The sequence below is a fragment of the Microcebus murinus genome, chromosome 17, assembly GCF_040939455.1.
Source record: "Microcebus murinus isolate Inina chromosome 17, M.murinus_Inina_mat1.0, whole genome shotgun sequence".
Classification (NCBI taxonomy): domain Eukaryota; kingdom Metazoa; phylum Chordata; class Mammalia; order Primates; family Cheirogaleidae; genus Microcebus; species Microcebus murinus.
In genome coordinates this window covers 374235-396802 of record NC_134120.1, presented here as the reverse complement: position 1 = coordinate 396802, position 22568 = coordinate 374235, and the positions used below count along the sequence as shown (strand labels likewise).

The 22568-nt window shown below is 53.8% G+C and overlaps 1 protein-coding gene across 3 annotated transcripts in view; it reads left to right on the top strand.

Annotated features, from left to right (window-relative positions):
* The window catches only part of CTDP1 (CTD phosphatase subunit 1), a 53128-nt gene that overhangs the window by 14709 nt on the left and 15851 nt on the right, over positions 1-22568 (top strand). The window contains exons 6-11 of one of the 3 annotated variants that reach the window (XM_012788908.3): positions 1333-1423; positions 3505-3671; positions 4766-5830; positions 7698-7839; positions 8701-8910; positions 21372-21534. In XM_012788908.3, the coding sequence (XP_012644362.3) occupies positions 1333-1423; positions 3505-3671; positions 4766-5830; positions 7698-7839; positions 8701-8910; positions 21372-21534 (1838 nt within the window). Of the gene's footprint in view, positions 1-1332; positions 1424-3504; positions 3672-4765; positions 5831-7697; positions 7840-8700; positions 8911-9142; positions 14571-21371; positions 21535-22568 lie in introns of those variants that run through there. The other 2 variants (XM_075993783.1, XM_012788909.3) reach the window with 2 other exon arrangements.

The following is a 22568-nucleotide window of genomic DNA, read 5'->3' as shown; positions in this document are numbered from 1 at the left end:
TCTACTATAAATAGAAAGAAATTAATTGGCCAACTAATATACATAGGAAAAATTAGCCGGGCATGGTGGTGGATGCCTGTAGTCCCAGCTACTTGGGAGACTGAGGCAGGAGGATCGCTGGAGCCCAGGAGATTGAGGTTGCTGTGAGCTAGGCTGACGCCACGGCACTCACTTTAGCCTGGGCAACAAAGTGAGACTCTGCCTCAAAAAAAAAAAATGGATAAAGAAATGTAAGGAAGCTCTCCCTAAAACGCAGCTTTAGTCTTAGCACTGGCAGCGGTATAGTGGTAGTTGGGTGAGATGGTTCTGGCCCCAGGGCCAGGTGGGTGGAGCCGCCAACATTTGGCCAGTATGGGAGTTTGTCAGGACCACTGACACGTGGGAAGATAGAAGGTTCTTTTTTATTAAATGGGTAATTCCAGAAATTAACATACTTTAAAAAGTATTTTGTTGATTATTTCCAAGGGCTCTGAGCCGAGCTGTGTGTGTGTTTGCACTCATGGCCTCCCTGCGGGCCGAGGGCGCCTCGCTGGGAATCAGGAGGGTTGAGCGGGTCACACTTGCTCCTGCTGCCGGGTGAGGACTGGGTGCCTGTGTGGCTCCTCCTCCACGTGTGCCCAGGGCCCTGGTGGTAGCACTGCCCGGACCAAGCTCAGGAACGGGCCAGCCAGGTGGTCACCACCTGTTCTGCCCGTGGACATCAACCCCACCTGGGAGCGCAGTCGAGGCTCTGCGGTGTCCTTGGCAGAGATTGTTAGATTAAATACTTGGAAACCCCAAGGTCTTTACAGATTAGTCTTGGTCTGTTGTTGTTGATGAGGAAGTGAATTTTGAGTCCCCCTTTAAGCAAGAATAATCGCATGGACCGTGGTGTGTGCGTCTCTGCAGTTCAGCCTGTGTAGTTTGAGAGAAGCAGCCTCTACAGACACTTTTCTGCCTGGCACAGCCGAGAGCGCTGCACCACCACCCGCCGGGAGCTTGCGCCACACGGTTCAGGCACAGTGCTCAGGCCACGTGAGGTGAAGAGCCACAGCCGGCGTCCCAGGTAGAACGATAATGTGCTTGTTTACTGATGCAGGTGCTTTCTGTCATTTATCTCACCCATCTAGTTTCTATAGGCAACTCATCAGCATATTACAAGTTTTTTCAAATTAACAGAGTTATAAACACGAATCATATTTGAGAAGTTCCGGTTTACGATGAGAGGGAGGTTGTCTCAAGTGAATGAGTCTTACCGACTGGCGTGAAGAGTCGGTGCTGATTCAGGTGCCGTGTTCAGTGTGATGCAAATGCATCTCAGACGTGTGTCTTTGTCCTGTTTTCTTTCTAAAGGCTTTTTAGACCCCGAGAAGAAGCTTTTCTCTCACCGAATATTATCAAGGGACGAATGTATTGACCCATTTTCTAAAACGGGAAACCTTAGGTATGTACTTGGCCAAGTCCATGGCAGAAACAGCTTACTGTTCTGTTCCCAGTTTAAAACTGTTGAGAATTAGAGCGTAGCTCTCCGTGTTTAACGTTTTCTAGGAATTTAAACACACACTCCTCCCCCCAATTCTGGGTGTACTTGGAAAGTTCTTTTCCAAGCCAGACTCCTCCTCCGCTTGCCGTCTTCCAGGTTGGTGGTGCTGGGACCTCATGCGGTGGCCCTGGCGTCTGCCGGGGAGGCGGCAGCCCTCACCTCCGCCTCGTGTCTGTTAGACAGCCAGGCACCCAGCTCTGTGCTTTCCTACTCTCTGTGTCTGTCCTTGACCACGCCTGGCGCAGGTGGCAGTCAGCCCTTCAGCTCTGGGTTTTCATGCCTGCTCAGAGGCCTCACATCGAGGGTCACGGCAGGAGAGGCAGGAAGCAGATGTGCATCCCACAGCGTTCCAGCCCACACTCTCTGCTCTCCTGCCTTTGAATATCCAGGGAAGGGCAGGCTTCCTGGGGCCTCGGGGACTCCACCGCTGGGGTCAGGACACAGGAGGGTGGAGCTGCATGGGAGGGTGCAGGTGTGTAGGAAATGCCTATGAAGGCATCAAGGTGAAGAGACCAGTCTGTGGGCAAAAGAGCATCTGCAACTTCACCTGGTGTGCACCATCCTCAGTTTTGTGGAGCTCCTGTCCAGAGGGGCTTTTGACATTAGCACTGGCATCTCAGATTTACAATTTTTTTAGCAGCTTGCAAACTGTTAATCTTATCATTTATAACATCCTAAATTATCATATTGCGTATATTTTTGCCTATTGTGATTTCTTCCTTCCATCAGCTTTAGAAGCCCTTCCCGTCGTCTCTGAGCTTTCACGGCAGGGCTGGCTCCTCCCCACTCCCGTGTTAAGGACTGTTTTATATTCTTTGACATTTCTTGCTCGCTCTGTGCGAGGAATTTCCCCATTTCTACTGGCTTTACCTGCCTTTATAAATCTATCCAGTGTCGCTTATTTTTGTGGGTGATGGTAAAACTGTATCACTTCAGCCACAGCAGTTTTTTGGCTCACTCTGGCCACCTGCATCTGAACACAGTCCCTTTTCAGATCCACACAGACTGGGGGACCTCTGCAGGTTAAATATTATTTAAGGAGAATTTGAAGGTATTTATTTCAAAAACAGATCTCTTCTTTTGCTAGTTAGTATTGGAGTGGGCAGATTGAGGAGGGCAAAAGAAAATGAGAGATGATGCTAGTGGCTTATTAAGGAGCAAAGGTTCCCTGAATGAGGGTGTCAGAGTTGAATAGGGACACGTCCCAGGGTGGGTGCAGGTGGTAGGCACCGTGGCTTGCACTGAGGGAGCTGTGGGTGGCTTAGAAAATTCTAAACAGGCAGTTGGGTCTGTGTTCAGAGTCAGCAAATTCATTTCTTTTCTTTTTTTTTTTTTTTTTTGAGACAAGAGTCTCACTCTGTTGCCCAGGCTAGAGTGCCGTGGCGTCAGCCTAGCTCACAGCAACCTCAAACTCCTGGGCTCCAGCAATCCTCCCGCCTCAGCCTCCCGAATAGCTGGTACTACAGGCGTGCGCCACCATGCCCGGCTCATTTTTTCTCTGTATATATTTTTTAGTTGACCAATTAGTTTCTTTCTATTTTTAGTAGCGATGGTGTCTCGCTCTTGCTCAGGCTGGATCCTTCCGCCTCGGCCTCCCAGAGTACTGGATTTACAGGCATGAGCCCCGCGCCTGGCCAGCAAATGCATTCCTTCACAAGGGTCGAGGGGTGTCGTTGTGGCCTGCAAAGCCTGGTCGTTACTCTCTGGCCCTTTAAGGAAGAGTCGCGGACTCCTTGATGCGAGGAGGACCTGGAACACTGGCGCGGACTAGCGCAGTGGCTGCACTGGCGCCTCCTGGGAGCGCTGCGAGCTTGAATGCCCTACAAGACGCCGTCAGGGGAGTCTCTTTCTGTCCCTGATTAACTTCCCATCTGCGGGTTGCATAGAGAGTATGATCTTAAACCATTATGTTTGGCAAAATGAACAATTGTGTCACAGCTTTTAATTATTATCTTTCCTAAATTGCCCGTTTTTACATGTAGAAACCTCTTTCCTTGCGGAGACTCAATGGTTTGCATTATTGATGACCGAGAAGACGTGTGGAAGTTTGCGCCCAACCTGATAACCGTGAAGAAGTACGTCTACTTCCAGGGCACGGGTGACGTGAACGCGCCCCCTGGCTCCCGGGAAGCTCAGACGAGAAGAAAAGGTGGGTCCCCTCTTTCCTGATTCCTTAGAAGGAAATAATTTTCATTTTGCTTGTTTATCTCTTATTATCTCTATTTTAGCTGTTACAGATTCAAGGTTTACTTTCTTTTTGTTTTGCTTTTTGCATTTCAGTAGTTATAGAGGTTTGGGGGTTTATTTATGTAGCACTGAAAAGCAGGATATTTGATTTCAGTTGGGCTTTTTAAAAAACTAGCACTACAACATTTTCTCAATTTGAATAAAGATCAAAGAATGCTATTTAGTTTTATACATCTGAATAGTAGTTTCCATCCCGTTTTCCTTAAATGTGGCCCTGGGATTTGGCTGTGGGCTTCTTAAGATGGTGGCTCCCCTTGTAAGAACCTCTCAGGGCAGTGATCCAGGCCGTGCCCTGGCTTGGACCCCAAGCGTGGTGTGGGGTCGCCTGTCGGGCAGGCGCGCAGCCAAAGTCTGTCCTAAAAATTGATTTTGGTTTTAAGTCTTTCTGATCTTTACTTTTTAAATAAAATATTTTGAGTCATATGTTTGCTGCTGTTGTCACTGAAGTAGAACTTAGGTGTTAAGGCCAAGGGGCAGTGGGGGGCATTCTCGCAGCAGGTGTGGTTGGTGCAGGGCAGGTGGCCATGGCCACAGCCCAGACCTGTGGTCTCTGAGCTGAGGGCACGTCTCACATATCTAAAGGTTGTAAAGCAAAGGGACTGTGCTTGTGTGGCCACAAAGCTCGAATGTTCAGTGCGGGTTGAATATCCCTAATTCTGAACCCCAGAATGCTCTGAAATCTGAAACCTGAGAGCACCAGCAGGATGCTCAGAGGACATGCTCGTTGGGGTGTGTTGGATTTTCAGATTTGGGGTGTTCAGCTGATGAGTTTAATGCATAAATGGCACAATCTGGGGAAGAAATTTGATATTCAAAACACTTTTGGTCCTAAGTATTTCTGATAAGGAATACTCAACCCGTATCTGGCTTTTGACAGCAAAAGCAGGCTGAGGCCTGGCCTAGAGCATGTCAGGTTCATAGCTGGGGCAGTGTACTGCCTCATTCTGAATGTCGTCTCATGCTGTGACAGTAACCCTCCTCTGTGTGCATGTGCAGTCAACCATTCTTCCAAAGGTGCTGTCTCAGAGCAGGCGCCACCTGCCAGGGACCCCGAGGAAGGAAAGCAGGCACCTGGGCCCGAGCAGAGGGACGGCCTGGGGCTGCCCACGAGGCAGCTCAACGGTGGTGAAGCTGTGCCCCAGGGGGACGCGGCCCGGCCCCGGCAGGCGGGTGAGCGGGAGGCCCAGGCCCCAGCCCAGGCCCCCTCCGCCTGCAGCCCCAGCAGCCACAAGCCGGCAGAGGCCCCAGAGCTGCAAAAGCCTCATGAGCAGGGCGGCCGGGGCTCCCTGGGAACGCAGCCTGCCCGGGGCACCCCGGGCGAGGACTTGGATTTCGACTTATCCAGCGACAGTGAGAGCGGCAGTGAGTCGGAGGGTCCCAAGTCGTCGTCCTCCAGCAACTCTGATGGGGAGAGTGAGGAGAAGAGCAGCCGGAGGGAGCCCAAAGCCGCCCCAGAGGGCAAGAGGGCGCTGCCTCGGGCCAGCCCCTCTGACACCGGCGGCGGGAGGCCTGCAGGGGCCGGTCACCCCGGGGAGTCCGGGCCCAGCGTCCATCCTCAGGACAAAGGGCCTGAGCCAGGCGCGCCGGAGGAGAGTGAGCGCGACAGCCTCTGCAGCCTGGGCAACGGCTGCGCGGACAGGAAGGAGGCGGAGACGGAGTCGCAGAACAGCGAGCAGTCCGGCATCACCGCGGGCGAGTCCCTGGACCAGAGCGTGGAGGAGGAAGAGGAGGAGGAGGAGGACACAGACGACGACGACCACCTCATCTACCTGGAGGAGATCCTGGTCCGCGTGCACACTGACTACTACGCCAAGTACGACAGGTACCTCAACAAGGAGGTCGAGGAAGCTCCAGATATACGGAAGATCGTGCCCGAACTCAAGAGCAAAGTGCTGGCGGATGTCGCCATCATATTTAGCGGACTGCACCCCACAAACTTCCCCATAGAGAAGACCCGGGAGCACTACCACGCCACGGCCCTCGGCGCGAAGATTGTCACGCAGCTTGTGCTGAGCCCCGACGCCCCCGACAGAGCCACCCACCTGATCGCCGCACGGCCAGGTGAGTGTGCTGGGCCCTGGGGGTGGGGTGGAGGCAGACAAGGTCCTCTGGTGAGGTAGGGGAGGCTGTGGTGGCCTGTCGTAGTCACTCTTTAAAGTCACCATAGCTTTCCACACTGAACCTTCAGGGCCGTTTGTCAGAGCACTACCTGTGAGAACAGAGTGATAACTACTTAGGTGAAATCCCAATTTGAGCGTCTTATATTTGCCTGAGTGTGTGCTCATCGAGTGCACGCGTCACCCCCAGCTTCGTTGGGTGTTTGTGTGCTCCGTGCACAGTTGGGGCCTTCCCCCAGGAGCAGAAGTTGTGGCTGAGCTGGGGGTTGGGGAATCGAGCTGGGGCACAACAGAGAAGTCAGGAGGCAGGGACAGCAGTCAGGTGGGAGACTGGCCAGCCCTCCGTGCTAGAAGGCAGGTGCTGGATTTCACCTGAAGCACACTCGGGACAGTGACCTGTCGTCCGAGAGTGTGGAGAGTGGGTACGAGGTGTGGCTGCTCCTTGCACTCAGGTCTGCCTGGGACACAGCTGGGGCTAGGGCCACGTGAGACGGAGCCCTGTGGTTGGGCCAGTCTTAAAGGAATGCTCGCACTCACTGGTTATGAAAACAACACCTGATTACTTCCTGAAAATGCTCCTCACAAGCAGTTTGCTTTTTCCCAAATGAAGATTGCAGGAATTGCCTTAGGTTCTGCTCATCAAATTACTGTCTCTCTCTTGACCTCCATCTCCTGAGTGGGGCTTCCGAATACTTGGAGCCACCTCAGGGCTCAGGTGGCTTCGGGGCTTAGCGGATCCCTGGCCAGCTCTTCAAAGGTAGGCATGGGTTATACTCGACTCAGTGGTTCCTGATGGGTCAGGTCATGTCTGATACACGTGTCCATGCTACGCTGAGTAAAGGGTGAGTGGGAGGTGTCTGTCATGGCATAAGATTCTGAGATGGCAGAGGCAGGTGTTCACGTGTCCCTGAGAAACCTTAGGTCCCAAGAGGGCACCTCCTGGAGGCAGTGAGGTCCCTCCTGAGCATGGGGCTCCTGGCCACCGGGAGGGGAAGTGACTTTCCCAAGGACACAGCAGAGGGGCTTGGTTGCGGCTCCCGTCCCGAGCTGTGCTGGTGCCCTCACCTGCTCGGCCCTGGCGGTGGGGTGGCTGTTGGGGTGGAGCTGGGTCTGGGGCCCTGAAGGGCTGGTGGAGGAGCCGAGAGTCCGCTTGGGGAGGAAGGTGGTGTGGTCTGAGTGCTTCTGGGACTGCTGACCGCATAGTCACCGAGGCTGAGGGACACCCAGGTCGATGGTGTAGGGGCGGTTCTGGGGGGTCCCTGGCCTGGCCTCTGGTCAGTTGCTATGTTGGGTCCTGGGATTCAGGCTCAAACCAGGCCTCTGGCCTTGGGCACCACAGGGGTACCATGACACCTGCACTGTCTGTGTGTCACGGTCACGGCTGGAGAGGCTGCAGGGGATGCGGGGTCAGTGGGCAACGCAGCCCTGGAGCTGGCGGGGTGGGGGCGAGGTCTGGCAGGAGCCTCGGGGCCTGGGGAGGGCAGAGGCCAGGGCAGGTCAAGGCCGCCATTGCCCAGCGTGTGGCAGGACACACACTTCAGGGTGTGGGGGTGGGGTCAGCAAGTGCATAGGATCCTGGGGAGGGGCCCTGTGGGCGGTGGCTGCGCACTGGGGAGGGAGAGGGTCAAGTGGCAGGGTCCGGGCCCAGGAGGCCCTGGCAGCAGAGCCTGTGGGCTTACGGAGCAACTGCACAGGTGTAGAGGCCGCCCCTGCGGACGGTCCTTCCCCCGTGTGACACCCTCGCAGCCACTCAGCGCTTCCCAAGCCCAGCGGCTTCAGGGGCGGCCTGACAGAGCACGGTCTCCCCACAGGCACGGAGAAGGTCCTGCAGGCGCAGGGGTGTGGGCACCTGCACGTGGTCAGCCCCGACTGGCTGTGGAGCTGCCTGGAGCGCTGGGACAAGGTGGAGGAGCAGCTCTTCCCGCTCAGGGAGGACGACGCCTGCACACAGAGGTACGGCCAGAGGCCCTCGCCCAGATCACAGACGGACGGATGGGAGACCAGGCTCCCCAGAGACAGGGAGGGAGCTCCGCTCTGGTGGGTGTTTCCCTGGGACCTGCGGGGGGCCTCCGCATCTCCGTCCTGGCCCTCCCCACCTCTCCTCTCCAGGCCCTGTGGACCCACAGGTGAGCTTCAGGAGCTCACGTGACCAGTCACACCTGAGGGAAGAACTGGCACTGCTTTTTCTCTGAGTGTGCTGTGGTGTTTAACAGTGGATCTCAGCATGGTCACGTTCCTCCACATGGGAGTGGTTACAGGAGTCATGCAGAGAGCAGGCTAGGTCTCAGGACGGTGCCAGGAAAAGTGGCCGACCACGGAAAAGCCGTGGTCAGTCGAGGGTATTGGGGCAGGCTTGCAAAATTACATGCAGCGCTCGAAGGTGGTGGTGTAGGGAGACAACGGAGGGGCCCATCTTCTTTCTACATGCTCACAGAAAATGCACGTCTGCCACTGAGAAAGCACTGTTTTGTCAGAAACCCACAGGTGGCATCTAGGGCGAAGTTCCGCAGCGGGTCCCAGAGCATCTGGAGGGTCGGGATCCAAACAGTCCAGTCCTGGGATCGCGCCTTTAGCTCCTGGGGGCTCAGGCCACGGGGGTCCATAGGCTCCGTAGGCGCTGGCAATGGCAAGACTGTCATCTCTCTGCGGTGTAGAGTACTGTATAATTCTTGCACGCTTTTGGGTTCTAGAATTTAAGAATTGGGCGTCTCCTACCTGGTTGAGCTTAGGGGCTGAGGGTGGTGCCTGCTGGGTGACTCACCCTGTGCCCGCCGGGCACCGCCACGCTCATGGCCCCGTTCTCTTGCCCCACAGGGACAGCAGCCCCGCGGCCTTTCCGGACAGGGAGGGTGTGCTCCCCGCCACACTGTTCCACCCGACGCCCGTGCACCCCAAGGCCCCGCCTGGCCCGGAGGTTCGGGTCTACAACTCCAGCACTGGGAAGCTCGTCAGGACAGGTGCCCAGGGCCCCCGGCCCCCGCCCCCGGGCACCCTGCCTGTCCACGGGGAGCCGTCCTCTTTCAGGTACATCGCGGCCCTCAGAGCTGTGCTTCGCCAGCGAGAACTGGCGTGTGGGTTTCCTGAGTTTGTTGTTCTGGTCCTGTGGAGGGATGGCGTCAGGTGTCTGCAGTGGGGACAGGTGATGGCAGAGGCTGTGGAGTCCGCTGGCGGCCTGGCTGAGGACTGACTGATTTAGGGCAACACCTTCCCACTTACACTCCTGGGCCTTTCTGTGTGTTCTTCTGTCCTGTCTTAGGTCCCAGAACTGGAACAGAAATCTCCTGAGTTAGCCTCTAAATCGTCTCGCGCAGGCTGCCTGGCCCTGCCTGTGGCGCGCTGGCTTCCTCTGTAGACGGGCCTCGCCGTGGGTGGTCCTGGGTGCTCAGCAGAGGGTGGGCCACGCCGGCCAGTCCCAACCCCTCCCTGTCCCGCCCTCTGACTCTCCTCCCCGCAGACCCTGCAGGGGTTGGGCACGGCTGTCCCTAGATGCCCTGCCACGTGTCCATGTGTCCACGTCCCCAGAGCAGTCTTGGGAAGTGGCCACAGTGGCACTTTGCAAATAGGCACATGAGGGGGAGAAACTGCCCTGGGCCAGAGGCCCTGGGACCAGGATCGGTGCTGCCCGAGAGAGAGCTGTGCCTGTGAGGGGCCCTCCTGAGCCAGCCGTCCCGCCTTCTCTCCTCCTCTGCGTGGACGCGAAGCCAGCCTCAGCCTGAGGGCGGGTACCCCGAAGGCCACCTTGTACGGGGCTGCACGACTGTTCTGGAGATTTAAAGGAAGAATCTTTGGCTGTTTTTCCTACAGTGGTCATTGCTTTGAAATGCCCGTGATACGCCCGTGATCATGCATCCATTCATTTCCCCTTTCTTTTCTGAGAGCCCCTGACCCTGCCCAGCAGTGGCCCCACACGGTCAGCGCAGAAGCCGAGTGGCCTCCACTCCACCCGCAGTGCCACACGGCCCCGTAGGCCTGCGCGGCTTGGCGAGTTCCCCTCGAGGGGCTTTCGGGACGGGCCGTGACTCAGACCCGCGTTCCTGCCTCTGCCGTCCTCCAGCCAGGGACACTGGACAGGCTGGCCCAGGATGTTTGTTAGAGACCGTGGCTTCCCTCTCTGGATGTGGACGGTTCCCTGGTCGGCCTTGGAACGGAGCCGCGCCAGAAGGAAGAAGGGACGGCACCAAGGCCCCGCACAGTGTCGCCCTCCTGGGAGCTCAGCCCGTAGCCCGCCTGCCTCTGGGTCTCCTGACGGGAGCTGGCACAGGCCTGAGATGCCAGTTTGAGGCAGGCTCTGGGTCACTTATGGTTTTGCCACTTGTAACTGAAAGTGTCATCACAAATTAAACATCTTCTTCCAGCATCATGGTATTTGTTCATCTGCACAGCCGAGTTATGCCCTGTGGCTGCTAGTCGTTTCTCTTTGGAGTCAGTTTCCAAAAGCGGGTCACTGAGTTCAAGGCCACGTGGGTTTTAACTGTCATGGGTGGTGTCAGTGATTTTGCCAAGAGTATGTTGCAGTCTCACCTTCCCCCCAGTGGGGCACATGTGCATGTGGACGGCGTGTCTCTGACACGTCTGTGCGGCTGTTCACGCTGGCAGCTTGAGAGAGCCTGTTCTGTGTAGCATGGGATTTGGCTGTCCCGGAGGGGCGTGTGTGCGTGGTCGGCCCGTGGTTCATGGCAGTGAGCTCCCCCCTCCCCCATGGCCCGGCCGCTCCTCCGTAGAGGCCTGGTGTTGCCTGGCCTTCCCCTTCTGGGAAGTGTTTGCTGTAAGTCCCAGAAAACACCCTGAGGACGCTGTTGGCCACAGACACGTGCGGGCCGTGGCCGGAGTGTCCCCGGTTCAGGGAGCGTCGCCCTTTGGGAGCGATGTGGAACGTTAGGTGATTTTTTAAAAGTGTGACCGTGTTGAGCAGCTGCTGAATGATGGCTGGTGACTGGGAGGTGAGGTAGAAGTGGGCAGGGGGCGTGATGAGGACAGAAATGCATCTATCTGAATAACTCTGGTTCAGGTTGTGCTCTGGGGCGTGCTGCGTCTGGGTTTGCAGCACTGCATGCATGTTTTACTGCCCCGAAGCACTTCAGAGGTGGTCGGTTTTTAAAAACCCAGCCCTGTTGTCCTCTCTGTTAAAATTGTGGTGTGTGCGATTTTGGATTGTTCGTGGTGGACTCGCTTGTTACCAGGTAGTTGCATTCTCTTTGCTGGGATGTTCTTTGTGGTGGTGAGGTCCTCCTCACTCCCTGGGTGTCCCGTGTTGGAACATGAGCAGGACGGAGTGCAGTGGGCTGGCTCCAGCAGGAGGGTGGGCACGGCCAGAGAAGGGGGTGTCGGAGTGCAGGTTCTGCCGCCAGCAGTGTTGGGGCAGGTGTAGCCACCCTGATTTTGCACATTGCCACGTGCGCCCCAAAGACAAGGTTTTTAGGCAGATGTCGTGTCAGCACAGGCCCTGGTGCCGGGGCTCTGAGCTGTGCGCAGGAAGCCACCTGGCACCCTGGCCAGCACGTGCACGGGGCAGACGTCATGTGACCCGCAGGTGGGTTACACAGGATGTGCTGGTATCTGACCCTAGGTGTGTTTCTATGTGGTGGGCATGGTTGGGCCTGGGAGGGCAGGATCAGGATTAGAGGATTTAACGAAAGTCCTGACAAAGTCCTGTAGCATGACTGCTAAAGAACAGGGTCAGGACCGTGTGGTGCCGGCTCGGAATGACTGATTACTATGCAAGGAGCGTCAGCCCCAGCACTCTTTGTGTCCCGTTCGGGAACAGCAGAGCACCAGTGGCGGGAGACAGGGCAAAGATTCTGCCGTGACGGGGGCCAGCGGGGTGCCCTGGGGCGAGGAAGGTGTGTCAGCCCCTGAGGCTGCGCCCTCACCCCAGGGAGCAGACGGGCAGCCAGGTCTGCCTCAACGACACGAGGAGGTTGCTTGTGCGGGAAGAGCCTCCAGGCCTATGCCACTGAAGAGGCCCCAGCACTGGTCTCTTGGCCGGGGTTCCACGGGGAGGGAGGACAGCCTCTGTGGAGCTGCCCCCGGGGTCAGCAGGTGCAGAAAGCGTCAGGCACTGGGAGCTGGTCAGGTGCCGCTGGGGCGGGGCGGGAATCAAGCACAGAGACGTGAGGTGAGGACTCGGCGCTCTGAGAAGAGGGAGGTAGAGAGTGAGCCGTGGCAGGGCAGAGGCCAGGGTGGTGGCAGGGGCTGGCGCCGGAGACTCCGTCGGAACTGGACATGGGGAGTTCCGTGCTCCGCAGACGCAGAGACACTCGGCTCAGGCCAGGAGTCCTGAGGGGCAGCTCCATCAGCAGCACACCTGGGGGTAGGGCTGCTGCTCACACCTGGCTCAGGCCCCGTGAGCTGTGGCTTCCGAGAGACTTGACAAGTCCGGGCACATTCTGCTCACTCCCCTAGAACCTAGAATGCGAGGCTGGAAACAGGCGTTCACAGTTAATGGAAAGAAGTTCTCTCTTCAAGTCCCTTCGTGCGTCCAGCTCTGTTCCTGGCGCAGTGGAGACGATGCCGTGAGTGCGCAGCCCTCGTGGTCAGGGAGAAGCCGCTTGTCAGCGAGATCTGTGCAGAGCAGCCACCAAACGTCTTTCTAGAAGGCTGGGGCTTCATCCTTCAGTGCTAGCGTATTTCTTCATTCACCTTAATTGATTCCAGCCGAGCTGACAAACCTCACTGGGCAACTAGCTAAGGAAATACGAACAATAGGCTTACACTGCTGGTAACTGGAAATTTTCACTTTCCGGACAATGGCACTCATGTCTTAATGGTTACATGACTCGGTTATTGTAGTAGTCTGTATTCTCTAGTATGTTAAAATTGGAATTAGTAGAAACACGACAGCTCTTGGCATTTAAGTGATGCAGCTGATATTTAGTTTCCGAGTTGCATTTTTACAGTAATCATTGCATGATTTAAAGTAGCCACAAAATAAGTATGTGCTGATAGCTACGTGAGCAATACCTGTTTTTTAGAATCTGGTTTTCACACTATTGGAAATAAAATCACCAAACTTTAACTTATTTTTTCTTAAATAGAATAAAAGCATATTGTGTTGAACTATATGGAATGGTTAAAAATTAGACACAAAATTGAGTTTTGAATTATTCAGACTTGCTTAAAGTGTCTGCAGACTAGGTCTTCCTCAGATAGATGAAAAGAAGTTATTGTGGCTGGGCGCGGTGGCTCACGCCTGTAATCCTAGCACTTTGGGAGGCCGAGGCGGGCGGATCACTCGAGGTCAGGAGTTCGAAACCAGCCTGAGCAAGAGCGAGACCCCGTCTCTACTATAAATAGAAAAGAAATTGATTGGCCAACTAATATATAGAGAAAAAATTAGCCGGGCATGGTGGCGCATGCCTGTAGTCCCAGCTACTCGGGAGGCTGAGGCAACAGGATTGCTTGAGCCCAGGAGTTTGAGGTTGCTGTGAGCTAAGCTGACGCCACGGCACTCACTCTAGCCTGGGCAACAAAGTGAGACTGTCTCAAAAAAAAAAAAAAGAAGTAATTGTTATCTGAGAACAGACCGTGCAGGTGTCAGGCTGAACGCCAATGAGGTTGAACACTCTTGTACTTGCATGACACCGGTGGTGTGGCAGTGGATGACCGCACACCTGTGCTGGAACGTGTGTGATTTATGTGAGCAGCAGGCTCAGCTTCACATGCGCTTCACATGCGCCTCCCTGCGCCTGCGATCCCGGGGCAGACACACCTCCCAGCTGCAGTTCGTCCTGATGGCTGGACTGCATAAGATTTCCTCCTCTTTTTAATCTGGAAGTGTGATTTGCACCAAAATATTGCTTTTCTTAAGTTGTTATCAGCCCACTTAGGTTTCCCAAGGACATTAATACGATTTGTTGAAGCGTATACGCCACATAAGTCTTGTGGCGGAAGGTGGCACTGCTGTGTCCTCACCAGCGTGTTGTCCTGGTCTCGTTTGCCACGGGGGCCCTAAATAGCCTTGTCACATTGAATTAATCGCGTCCTGTTTCTCTCCTCGCTTGAACGTATAGGAAACTATATGTTCTCCTGAAATTAGTAAGTGTCGGTACTGCTCGTTATGATATTAATGGTTCTGTTTTCGAGATTGATGAAACGACCAATTTATGTAAGAAAAAAGGAATCCCCCCTTCAGTCTCCTCCTTTCCCTGTCTAAATAAACATAGCTCTAAACACCTGAGGGACTTCTGTCCCTCAGGAAACCTGCGGGGCCAGACCAATGTCCCCAGAGAGCTTTCTGTGCCGTGATGAGGAGCTAGACCTGGATTTGGTCACGTGTATGGTCCAGTCTGGCCATAGCTTGGTAAATGGACTTTACCTTTTCTTTCAAACTCCTGACTTTGAGCGATCCTCCCACCTCGGCCTCCCAGAATGCTAGGAACAGGCATGAGCCACCGCGCCCAGCCAATTTTTTTTGTTGGGTGATACCCAGCATGTTTCATCTTGGTGGCAGAGTGTGACAGGTTCCCTTTTAATTTAAACCCAGAACCTTTCTCCATTTGAGTTGCGTAGTTCCTGCCCATCTCGCACACTGAACACATCCATGTCTCTCGTGCACGTGTCCGCACGTGAGCACAGGGACTGTCAGGTGCAGGCTGTCCCGAGGGGGTCTCCAGTGGCCACACCCCACATCCGACGGGACCACAGTCCATTCCCTGTGTGCCTTGGGGCCCCTGGCAGCCCCCTACATGGCAGAGGCCGCCTGCTGTCTGTGCTCGGACAGCACACAGCACGCCCGTCCCGGGCGCCTGCCCCCCTGCTGTGATGCTGCAGAGCAGCCCCCCCCACACGGGTGGTGGCGCAACCCGTTCCGCGCAGAACCCCGTGCAGACCCCATTGTGACGGGCGCCTGGCGGCCAGTGGCAGTTAGCTCTCCGTCTCCATCTCCGCGTCCTCCTCACCTCAGGTGGAGGGTGTAAGTCTTTGCTTGTTCTTGCTTTGGTGCTTGTGGTTGGGGCCAGGGCGCTGCTCTGGTGGACAGGTGTGTGGGGGTCTCCCTGCGACGTCCGCGTGGGCCAGCAAGCAATGCACCAGGCAAGGCTGCGGTCGCCTAGACGCCCTCGCGCAGGCCCAGAGAACGCTGCCGGTTGGCGGGGCAGCCATCCACCGGCCCGACTCAGAGTGCCCCAGCCCTGGAGAGGCGTGGTCCCCTCAGCCACGAGGAGGAGGCCACTCCTCCCACCCTTGGCTCCCTGAGGCGGTGCTGGCAACGGGAGCCCCGGCAAGAGTGTGTGAGGTCCCCAGGCGTGGCATCCCCTGGAAGAACCGGTGGGGTGGGGGGCACACTGCCTGCACCACCACCAGTCAGAATGTGCATCCCTGCCAGGGCAGCTGCGTGCCGCTAACTGTGAGCACATGATGTTTTTGATAAAACTTCCTGAGATCTTTGTAGATGTACCTGCAGTTGAAGAAGTGATACAAATAGATCATCGGTCCCTGTACCTAGTTTCTGCAGCTGGTAAAAGCCGCAAAACTGCAGCACAGCCTGACACCCCCGTGCCCAGACACAGCACCCCACGCCAGGGCACCGCCTGCACCCCTGCCACCTCCACTGCCCTCCTGGCCACCTCCTCCCTCTCCCCCAGCAGCCACCAGCCTGTTCTCTGTCCCTGCAGTTGTGTCAAGACAATGTAAACATGGGCCACAGACAGCGGAACTTTCTGGAGTTGGCTCTTCACTCAGCACCATCCCCTGAGGGTCAGCCAGGCTGCTGCTGTGTCAGCACCCAGTTGCTTTTTACCGCTGAGCAGTCGTCCGTGGTGTGTGGATGAGTCATCGTCGTTTAACTGTTCACCCGGCAAGCACGCTGGAGTCGTGTCCTGCTTTTCCTGTGAACATCTGTACAGGTGGAGCGTGTCGTCTCAAAATCCAAAATCCACAGTGCCCCCAGACTCAGAACTTTTTAAACACCAACATGACGCTCAAGGGAAACACTCATTGTAGCAGTTTGGATTTTGGATTTTGGATGGTCAGTCAAAACCTATAATGCAAATATTCCAAAACCGAAAGTACTTCTGGTCCCATGTGTTTTTGGTAAGGGAAGTTTTCATTTCTCTGGGATGTGTGCCCGCGGTTAGATTGCTGAGTTACGTGGTGTGTGTCCCGTCTTTATGAGAAACTGTCACACTGTTTTCTGGAACCTCGGTAGCATTTCCCACTCACAGCAGCAGTGCACGGGAGCTCCCGTTGGGGGTGTCCGTGTTTCGTGTGCGTCATTCTGATCGGGTGTAATGATCTCGTGATGACCTAGACTTGCATGTGCTTGTTGAATGATGATGTGGAACATCTTTCGTGTGTTTATTCCTCGTCTGCATATCCCGTTCAGTAGAATGGCTGTTTGTGTATTCTGCCCATTTTCTGGTGGGATTCTTTGGTTTTTACTGTTGATTTTGAGAGTTCCTTTGATATTTTGATACTAGTTGCTAGTTGGGTTTGTGGCTTGTACATATTTTCTCCCAATCCATAGCTTATTTTTCATTCTCTTAGGAGGATCTTGAGCAAAGCAAAAGCTCTTAATTTTCATGAGGTTCTATTTACCAATTTTTTCGTTTAGGAATTGTACTTTGGTGTGGAAGCTATTAATCGTCAATCTAGTCCTAGATCCCAAAAATTTTCTCAGAAGCTTTATTCTGAAAACTCATTATTCTGAAACTCTTAAGAGTTTCATGGTTTTACATTTAATCCTTGGTGATCCATGTTCAGTTAATCTCTGTGCAGGGCGTGCGGCTTGGGCTGAGGCCCATCTCTGGCTCCAGCCCTTCTGTGGGAACGTGCCGGGTTCCCATCCTTGACCTCCCGCGACGCTGCCAGAAAGCAGCTGGGGCTGTGCGTGTTTCTGGGCTGTTCCTCCGTTCTGTGGACATTTTTGCCCTTTTCTTACTCTTGCAGTGAAAGCGTGTCTTCCGTCTCTGAGGATGACGTCAGCTGTAGGTCATTTGTAATGGTCTTTATCAAGTTGAGGAAGGCCCCCTCTATTCCTGTTCTCTGTGTGTTTATTGATAGGATCATGTGATTTTTCTTCTTTACCCTGTTAACACATGGTGGATGACATTGGTTTTTGACCATTGAAACAACCTTGCAACCCTTAAATAAAGCTTGTGCGTTTGTGGTGTGCGATGATTTTCATACATTTTTGTTATGTATTTTTCTTCGTGTTGTTGTTGACCGTGGGTCTCTGATTCTGTGTTTTGTTCTGTCTTCGTCCAGCCCCTCCCCGGGTGGGGTGGTTTGTGGTTTTCCCTTGTCCTCACCGTCTGTATGGGGGCCTCCTTCATTCCTGATGTCCGTGACTTGTTTCTTCTGTTTTTGCGGGGCAAAAGTAGTTGAGGCAGGCCCGAGAGGAGATTAGCTACCTCCCCACGGAGCCAGGTCCCTAAGATAGGAGTCGCCACAGAGGATAAGGAAATTGATAGGCAACAGAGAGAAATAAAAGAATACACAGAGACTAAGGTATAGTTCATATATATATATAAAAACTATAAACATATATGTATATATGTTTATACATATGTATATATATATAAATATAAATAAAGATCAGGTATAACACAGCGGGAAGTTCCTAGGGGACTGGTGTGTCTACATCATGCCAGCAATATGGTTAGATGCATATAGGTTTTTATAATCACGGATATCAATTACCAGTTGTCAGGGTAACATATTTGCATATCAGGGAATGCAGTTGCTAAGGGATACAGGTAGTAGGTTAGGGTCAGAAGTCCTCTCAAGGGGCTTCTACTATCCAGGTGAACAAACAGGTACAAAGTCTTTCAGGAGCTAACTTCTAAAGAGGTAGTTGTCAGTTAACAAAGGTAAAACAAAAGAGATATAGTGACTCTATATTTCTTTGATTAGTTATGGTGGACTTAAAGGTAGACAGACAGGAGAGAACAGGTAGCCCATCTCTAATAAAATAGGTGGTTTATAACCATCGGGGTGCTTCTCTGGGCAAAGCGTACTCATTGTCTCTGGCTCCCATCCTGTGGGCCATGTTTGCCTTGTCTTGTCTTTTAAGACACAGGGAAGCTCACAGATTTTGAGATACCAGGAAGCCTTCATGGAAAACATCCCTACTGGAGATTTGAGAGCTCTCCCATGATAGCAGCCTCTAGTAAGTGAACCATTGAGTCCACACATTCCTTTAGGGCAAAACCCTGCAAACTCCTGTTTCTGTCTTTAATATAGTAATATTAGGTTATAAAACAAAACAATGATCTTATGAGCCACATTTCATTAATTCCTCAATTATATTTTCCCAACATGTTTTTACTCTGTCCATCTTGCTAGAGCTTTGTCAACTTTACTGATTGTTTTCAAAGTTATTTATTTCATTGATATTTTTTCTCTATTTTTTTATTTTCAACTTCATTAATTTATTATCTTTATCTTCCTTCTGCTTACTTTGGGTATATTTCTTACAATTTTTTGCTTCAACAATCAAACATAATTTAGAAAACTCAAAAGGAGGAGGAAAATCCGTAATATTTTTCCTGTATTCTTGCTTCCTTCCTAACAGAAGGGCCCCCTCCGGACTTTTCACCCTCACTGCTCGAGCTCCTTGCACCCTGGCACATCTGCTGCTGGCTGAGTCTCTGGGTCCCTTCATTTCTGAGGATATTTTTACTGGGCAGAATCTGGGTTGATCTGGTTCTTTTTTCTTTAGTGCCTGAAAAATGTCCCATCTTTGTTCTGAACTCCATGGTTTTTGATGAGGAAGCTGCTGTCTCTTTGTCTTTAACCAGAAGCTCATGATGTGTCTTGGTGTGGATTTGGGGGTTTACCTTGTTTGGGTTTCACTCGGCTTCTCAAATTGGAAGGTTTATGTCTTTTGCCAAATCTGGGACATTTCCAGCTGTTATTATTGAGGGTCACCTCTGCCTGTTGTGAGACTCCAGAGAGGTGCGTGTGGTATCTTCTGTTGTCTCACACGTTCCTCAGGCTGCGTTCATTTTTCCTTTTTTATGACCATTTTCCCTCTGTTGTTGAGATACGGTGATTTCTGTTAGCTCCTCACTGACATTATTTTTCCTCCGTATCCTGTGTTTTGCTGTGGAAATCGTCATTGCACTTCCTTGTTTTAGCTTTTATGTTTTCCAGTTCTAAATCTTCCCTGTGGTTCTTCACAACTCTGTTTCTCTGCTGAGGCTCCGTGTTTCCACCGTTTCTCTGTTGCCGTTGCTGGTGGCGCATTTGGCATCTCCGCCTGCTCGGGTCGCCCTGCGCTGCCTCTGCCTGCTCTGTGGAACCTCCCAGGTCTCAGCGGGACGTGACTCTCGACTGAAGCTGGGGCACTTTGACGTCCCGTCAGGGGAGTCTGTCTCCACCGACTCTCCGACACCGCTCCACGCAGAGCTGGCGTCACCACCCTGTGCCTGCCCGTGGGTGGGCATCAGGCTCCCCACGTGGCCCCGACCACCTCCGAGTCCCAAGCGTGGGGCGTGGGACTGCTGGGCCCGTGCTGCTGTTGGCTGGAGTGGAGGGGTCACTGTCAGAGAGATTTTCTGAATATCCATTTGTTAATTCATCTTGCAATAATAATACAGGTGTAACAACACAGGTTACGCTGCGTGAGTCCACCTATCCACGGACTCTTCCAACCAACCGATCAAAAATGCAAAGACGCAGTCTTCGCGAGATGAGAGACCCGCACACGTGCAGGGCTGACTGGGGGACTCGGGTGGGTGCAGACTGTGGTATCTCAGGGGTCCCTGGACCAGGTCCCTGTGGGTTCTGAGGCTAACTGCATTGAACCATTGCTTGTGGATATAATTAACTTTTTTAAAAAAATAAAAATAACTGTTTTCCAAATTGTAAAGAACTCTAATGAGAAGAGTGACTTTGTCTTATATACATACTTGTGATTCTGTCTGGCTGAGCAGTCAGTTTATCGTGTTTTTATTTTGCTATTTTGGTGGAAACGCACAAAGGCTCTGCCCCCACCCCCCACTCCCCACTGAGAGGGGACTTGGAGAGCGCTGGATTTGGCGACTGACCCACACATACCATCTTACAAGTGGAAGGGAAATGTGATTTGGGGGGGTCACTTGCCCATCTGGTGGCCAGCACCCCAGAGCAGTCTCCTGCCCCCACGGGCCCACTCAAGTGTTGGAGGGCCCGTTCTCCGTTGAAGACTGAGCATTCCTCTCCCTCCCGTCAGCTTCCAGCAGAGAGGGTGTTCCTGTGATTGCGTTCCATTTTGGGTTAAAACTATTAAGAACAACTTTTCTGATGGGGGACTATAATATATTTGTTTTTGATAAAAAGAAATACTTCCCCTTTCCTCAGCTTTCCCCGTGTTCACAGCTGGAGCTGCATATGAGCTGGCTTGGCGTGGTCAGCCACGGCTGGCGGGCCTGAGGACAGGGCAGAGTTGTGACGCCTTAACTCCCAGATGAGCTGTCTGTGCGGGAAATCTCACCTCCATTAGATAATACTGGGCTCGCCTAATACAGTGACTTTGACTTAATGCCCCTATTTTCCTTCCCGATAATAAGGTTTTATCCCCTCTCTTCAGGGTCTGTTATGAGGACACCTGTGGTCCCGTGTCAGCCAGAAACCTCCGGGCCTCGGGCTGGCGTCCCCAGGGAAGGTCCCACCCCCCACGTGGCCGTGGGAGGACACACCCAGTTCCACAGACTAGCCCCACCCCTACAGTCGTGGCATGAGGAACACATGCTTAGCCAGACCCACCCGTCTAGATCAGCGTAGCCGGGGGTGTGCAGAGGGAAGAGGCTGCTTCGGACAGAAGTGTGATGCCAGCACAGCAGGCAGTCAGGGCAGCACAAGTGTCCTCGGAACAGAAGCCTGGTGTCTGCTAGTTAATTTATCACAGTAAGACATGATAGTTTAATAAAGCCACACACACAGAATGCTGAGTTATCTTTTCCCATTCTTTATGAACAAGTGATTTCACATCAGCGTACAGAAGTCTGTTTCACAAATTCACCATCGTGTGTGTGTGTGTGTGTGTGTGTGTGTGTGTGTGTGTGTGTGTGTAGCTGGGCTAGGGTATCAATGTTGCCTTATTTGTCTGATGTTTTATAACCCTCTTGACTTATCTTGAGGGTAAATGACACTTCATCATGGTTTCTGGGAGCTGTCCCTCTCCCTTCACATTTGAGCTTCGCTAAGGGATGCATAGAGCTGGGCAGATGCCCTGCGGGCAGCGGTGGTTGGTTGATAAAAGAAAGTAGGTGTCATCTTTACGCAGGAATGAGTACCGGCAGGGCTTGTCACCAGCCTGGCCCAGCCAGCGGAAACATGACACAGTAACTACATGTTGACAAAGCGCTGCAAGCAGGCACTGGCAACAGTGCCGTGTTTCTGCACAACTGAAACGTGCGTGCGTGCGTGCGTGCGTGTGTGCGTGTGCGTGTGTGTGTGTGCGTGTGTGTGTGTTTGCCTAGTCCTAGAGTCAGGAATCTGATTCAGTCTGAGAAGCGCGATTCCAACTGCTTTTCCTCATGTGGCACCTATAAAATTCATTTCAGAGCTGTTCAGCCACATCAGCAGCAGATGTTTGGTGAGGAGCTGCCCGAGGCTCGAGATGGAGAGCAGCCTGGCCCCGCTAGGAGGAGGCGACAGCCCAGTATGTCAGAGACAATGCCGCTGTACACTCTGTGTAAGGAGGATTTAGAGAGTATGGACAAAGAGGTGAGCCCCCCGCACACCCCGCCCCAGGACTCCCAGGCGCCCCCATGGCTGGCGCGCCGCCATGCGCAAGTGGATTTCTGAGTCGCGTACACGCAGGGAAGGTAGAGCTGGAATTCCGTGTATGCGTGGCTGTGTGTGGTTTTGCGTCAGCACTCGTGTTTCTCACGAAAGTTTCCGGTGAAAAAGAGACTCATAGCAGTGCCCAGGGATGCATCAGCCACGCCTGGCACCAAGAACACTCACACACACGTCGGCTTTAGGTTCCGTGGTGGTTAGCCACGTCCCTCTTCTGTTCCCCGGCACCGCGCAGGCCACATGTGGCTCTGTAGTGCGCAGGATGCCTCCCAGGGGCCGAGCGTGCGCGGTGCTCGGGCTGAGACACCCCGGGCTCCCGTGTCTCCACGTGGGCCGTGATCGCACGTGTGCCAGTGGTGGCTGCAGCGTCACGTGGCATCTTGTCATCACACACCAGGCAGCTGGGGCGACTCCAGGGGTAGTGATGGTGCCGGGACTCCGGGTCCACTATGAGGGGGAGACTGGACATGGCGGGGCCGCTCCTGGTCACCCAGACGGAGCCAAGCTGGGAGTCGCTTGTAGACGGTGCCGTCCTGGTCCCCTGGTGTCACCTTCTAATGCGACGGAGCCCAGCCCTTCAGCAGCATACTCAGACTACTCTTCCTCCTCCTTTTTTTTAGTTTCAAAAAATTCAGGGGGTGCAGTGATTTTTGTCACGTGAGTGAATTGTGTCAGACTGAAGTCAGGGCTGCGGAGCGCCTGTCACCAGTGTGGCGCACACTGTGCCCCCCCCACCTCGTTTCCAGTGCCCGTCCCCGTCCCAGGACCAGACAAGTCCTACAGCTGTTCCTCCAAGGACCGCTGTGGAAATTGTGTCACGGGCCCTCCAGCGCACGTGCTCCAGTCGCGGCACCGGCTTGGGGTTCCTGCCGCCCGTGGGTCAGAGCGGGGTTCACGCTCCTCAACAGCAGCTGCCACGCTTGCCCACCGCACGCTGCGTGGCTGGGGAGAGCCTGCTC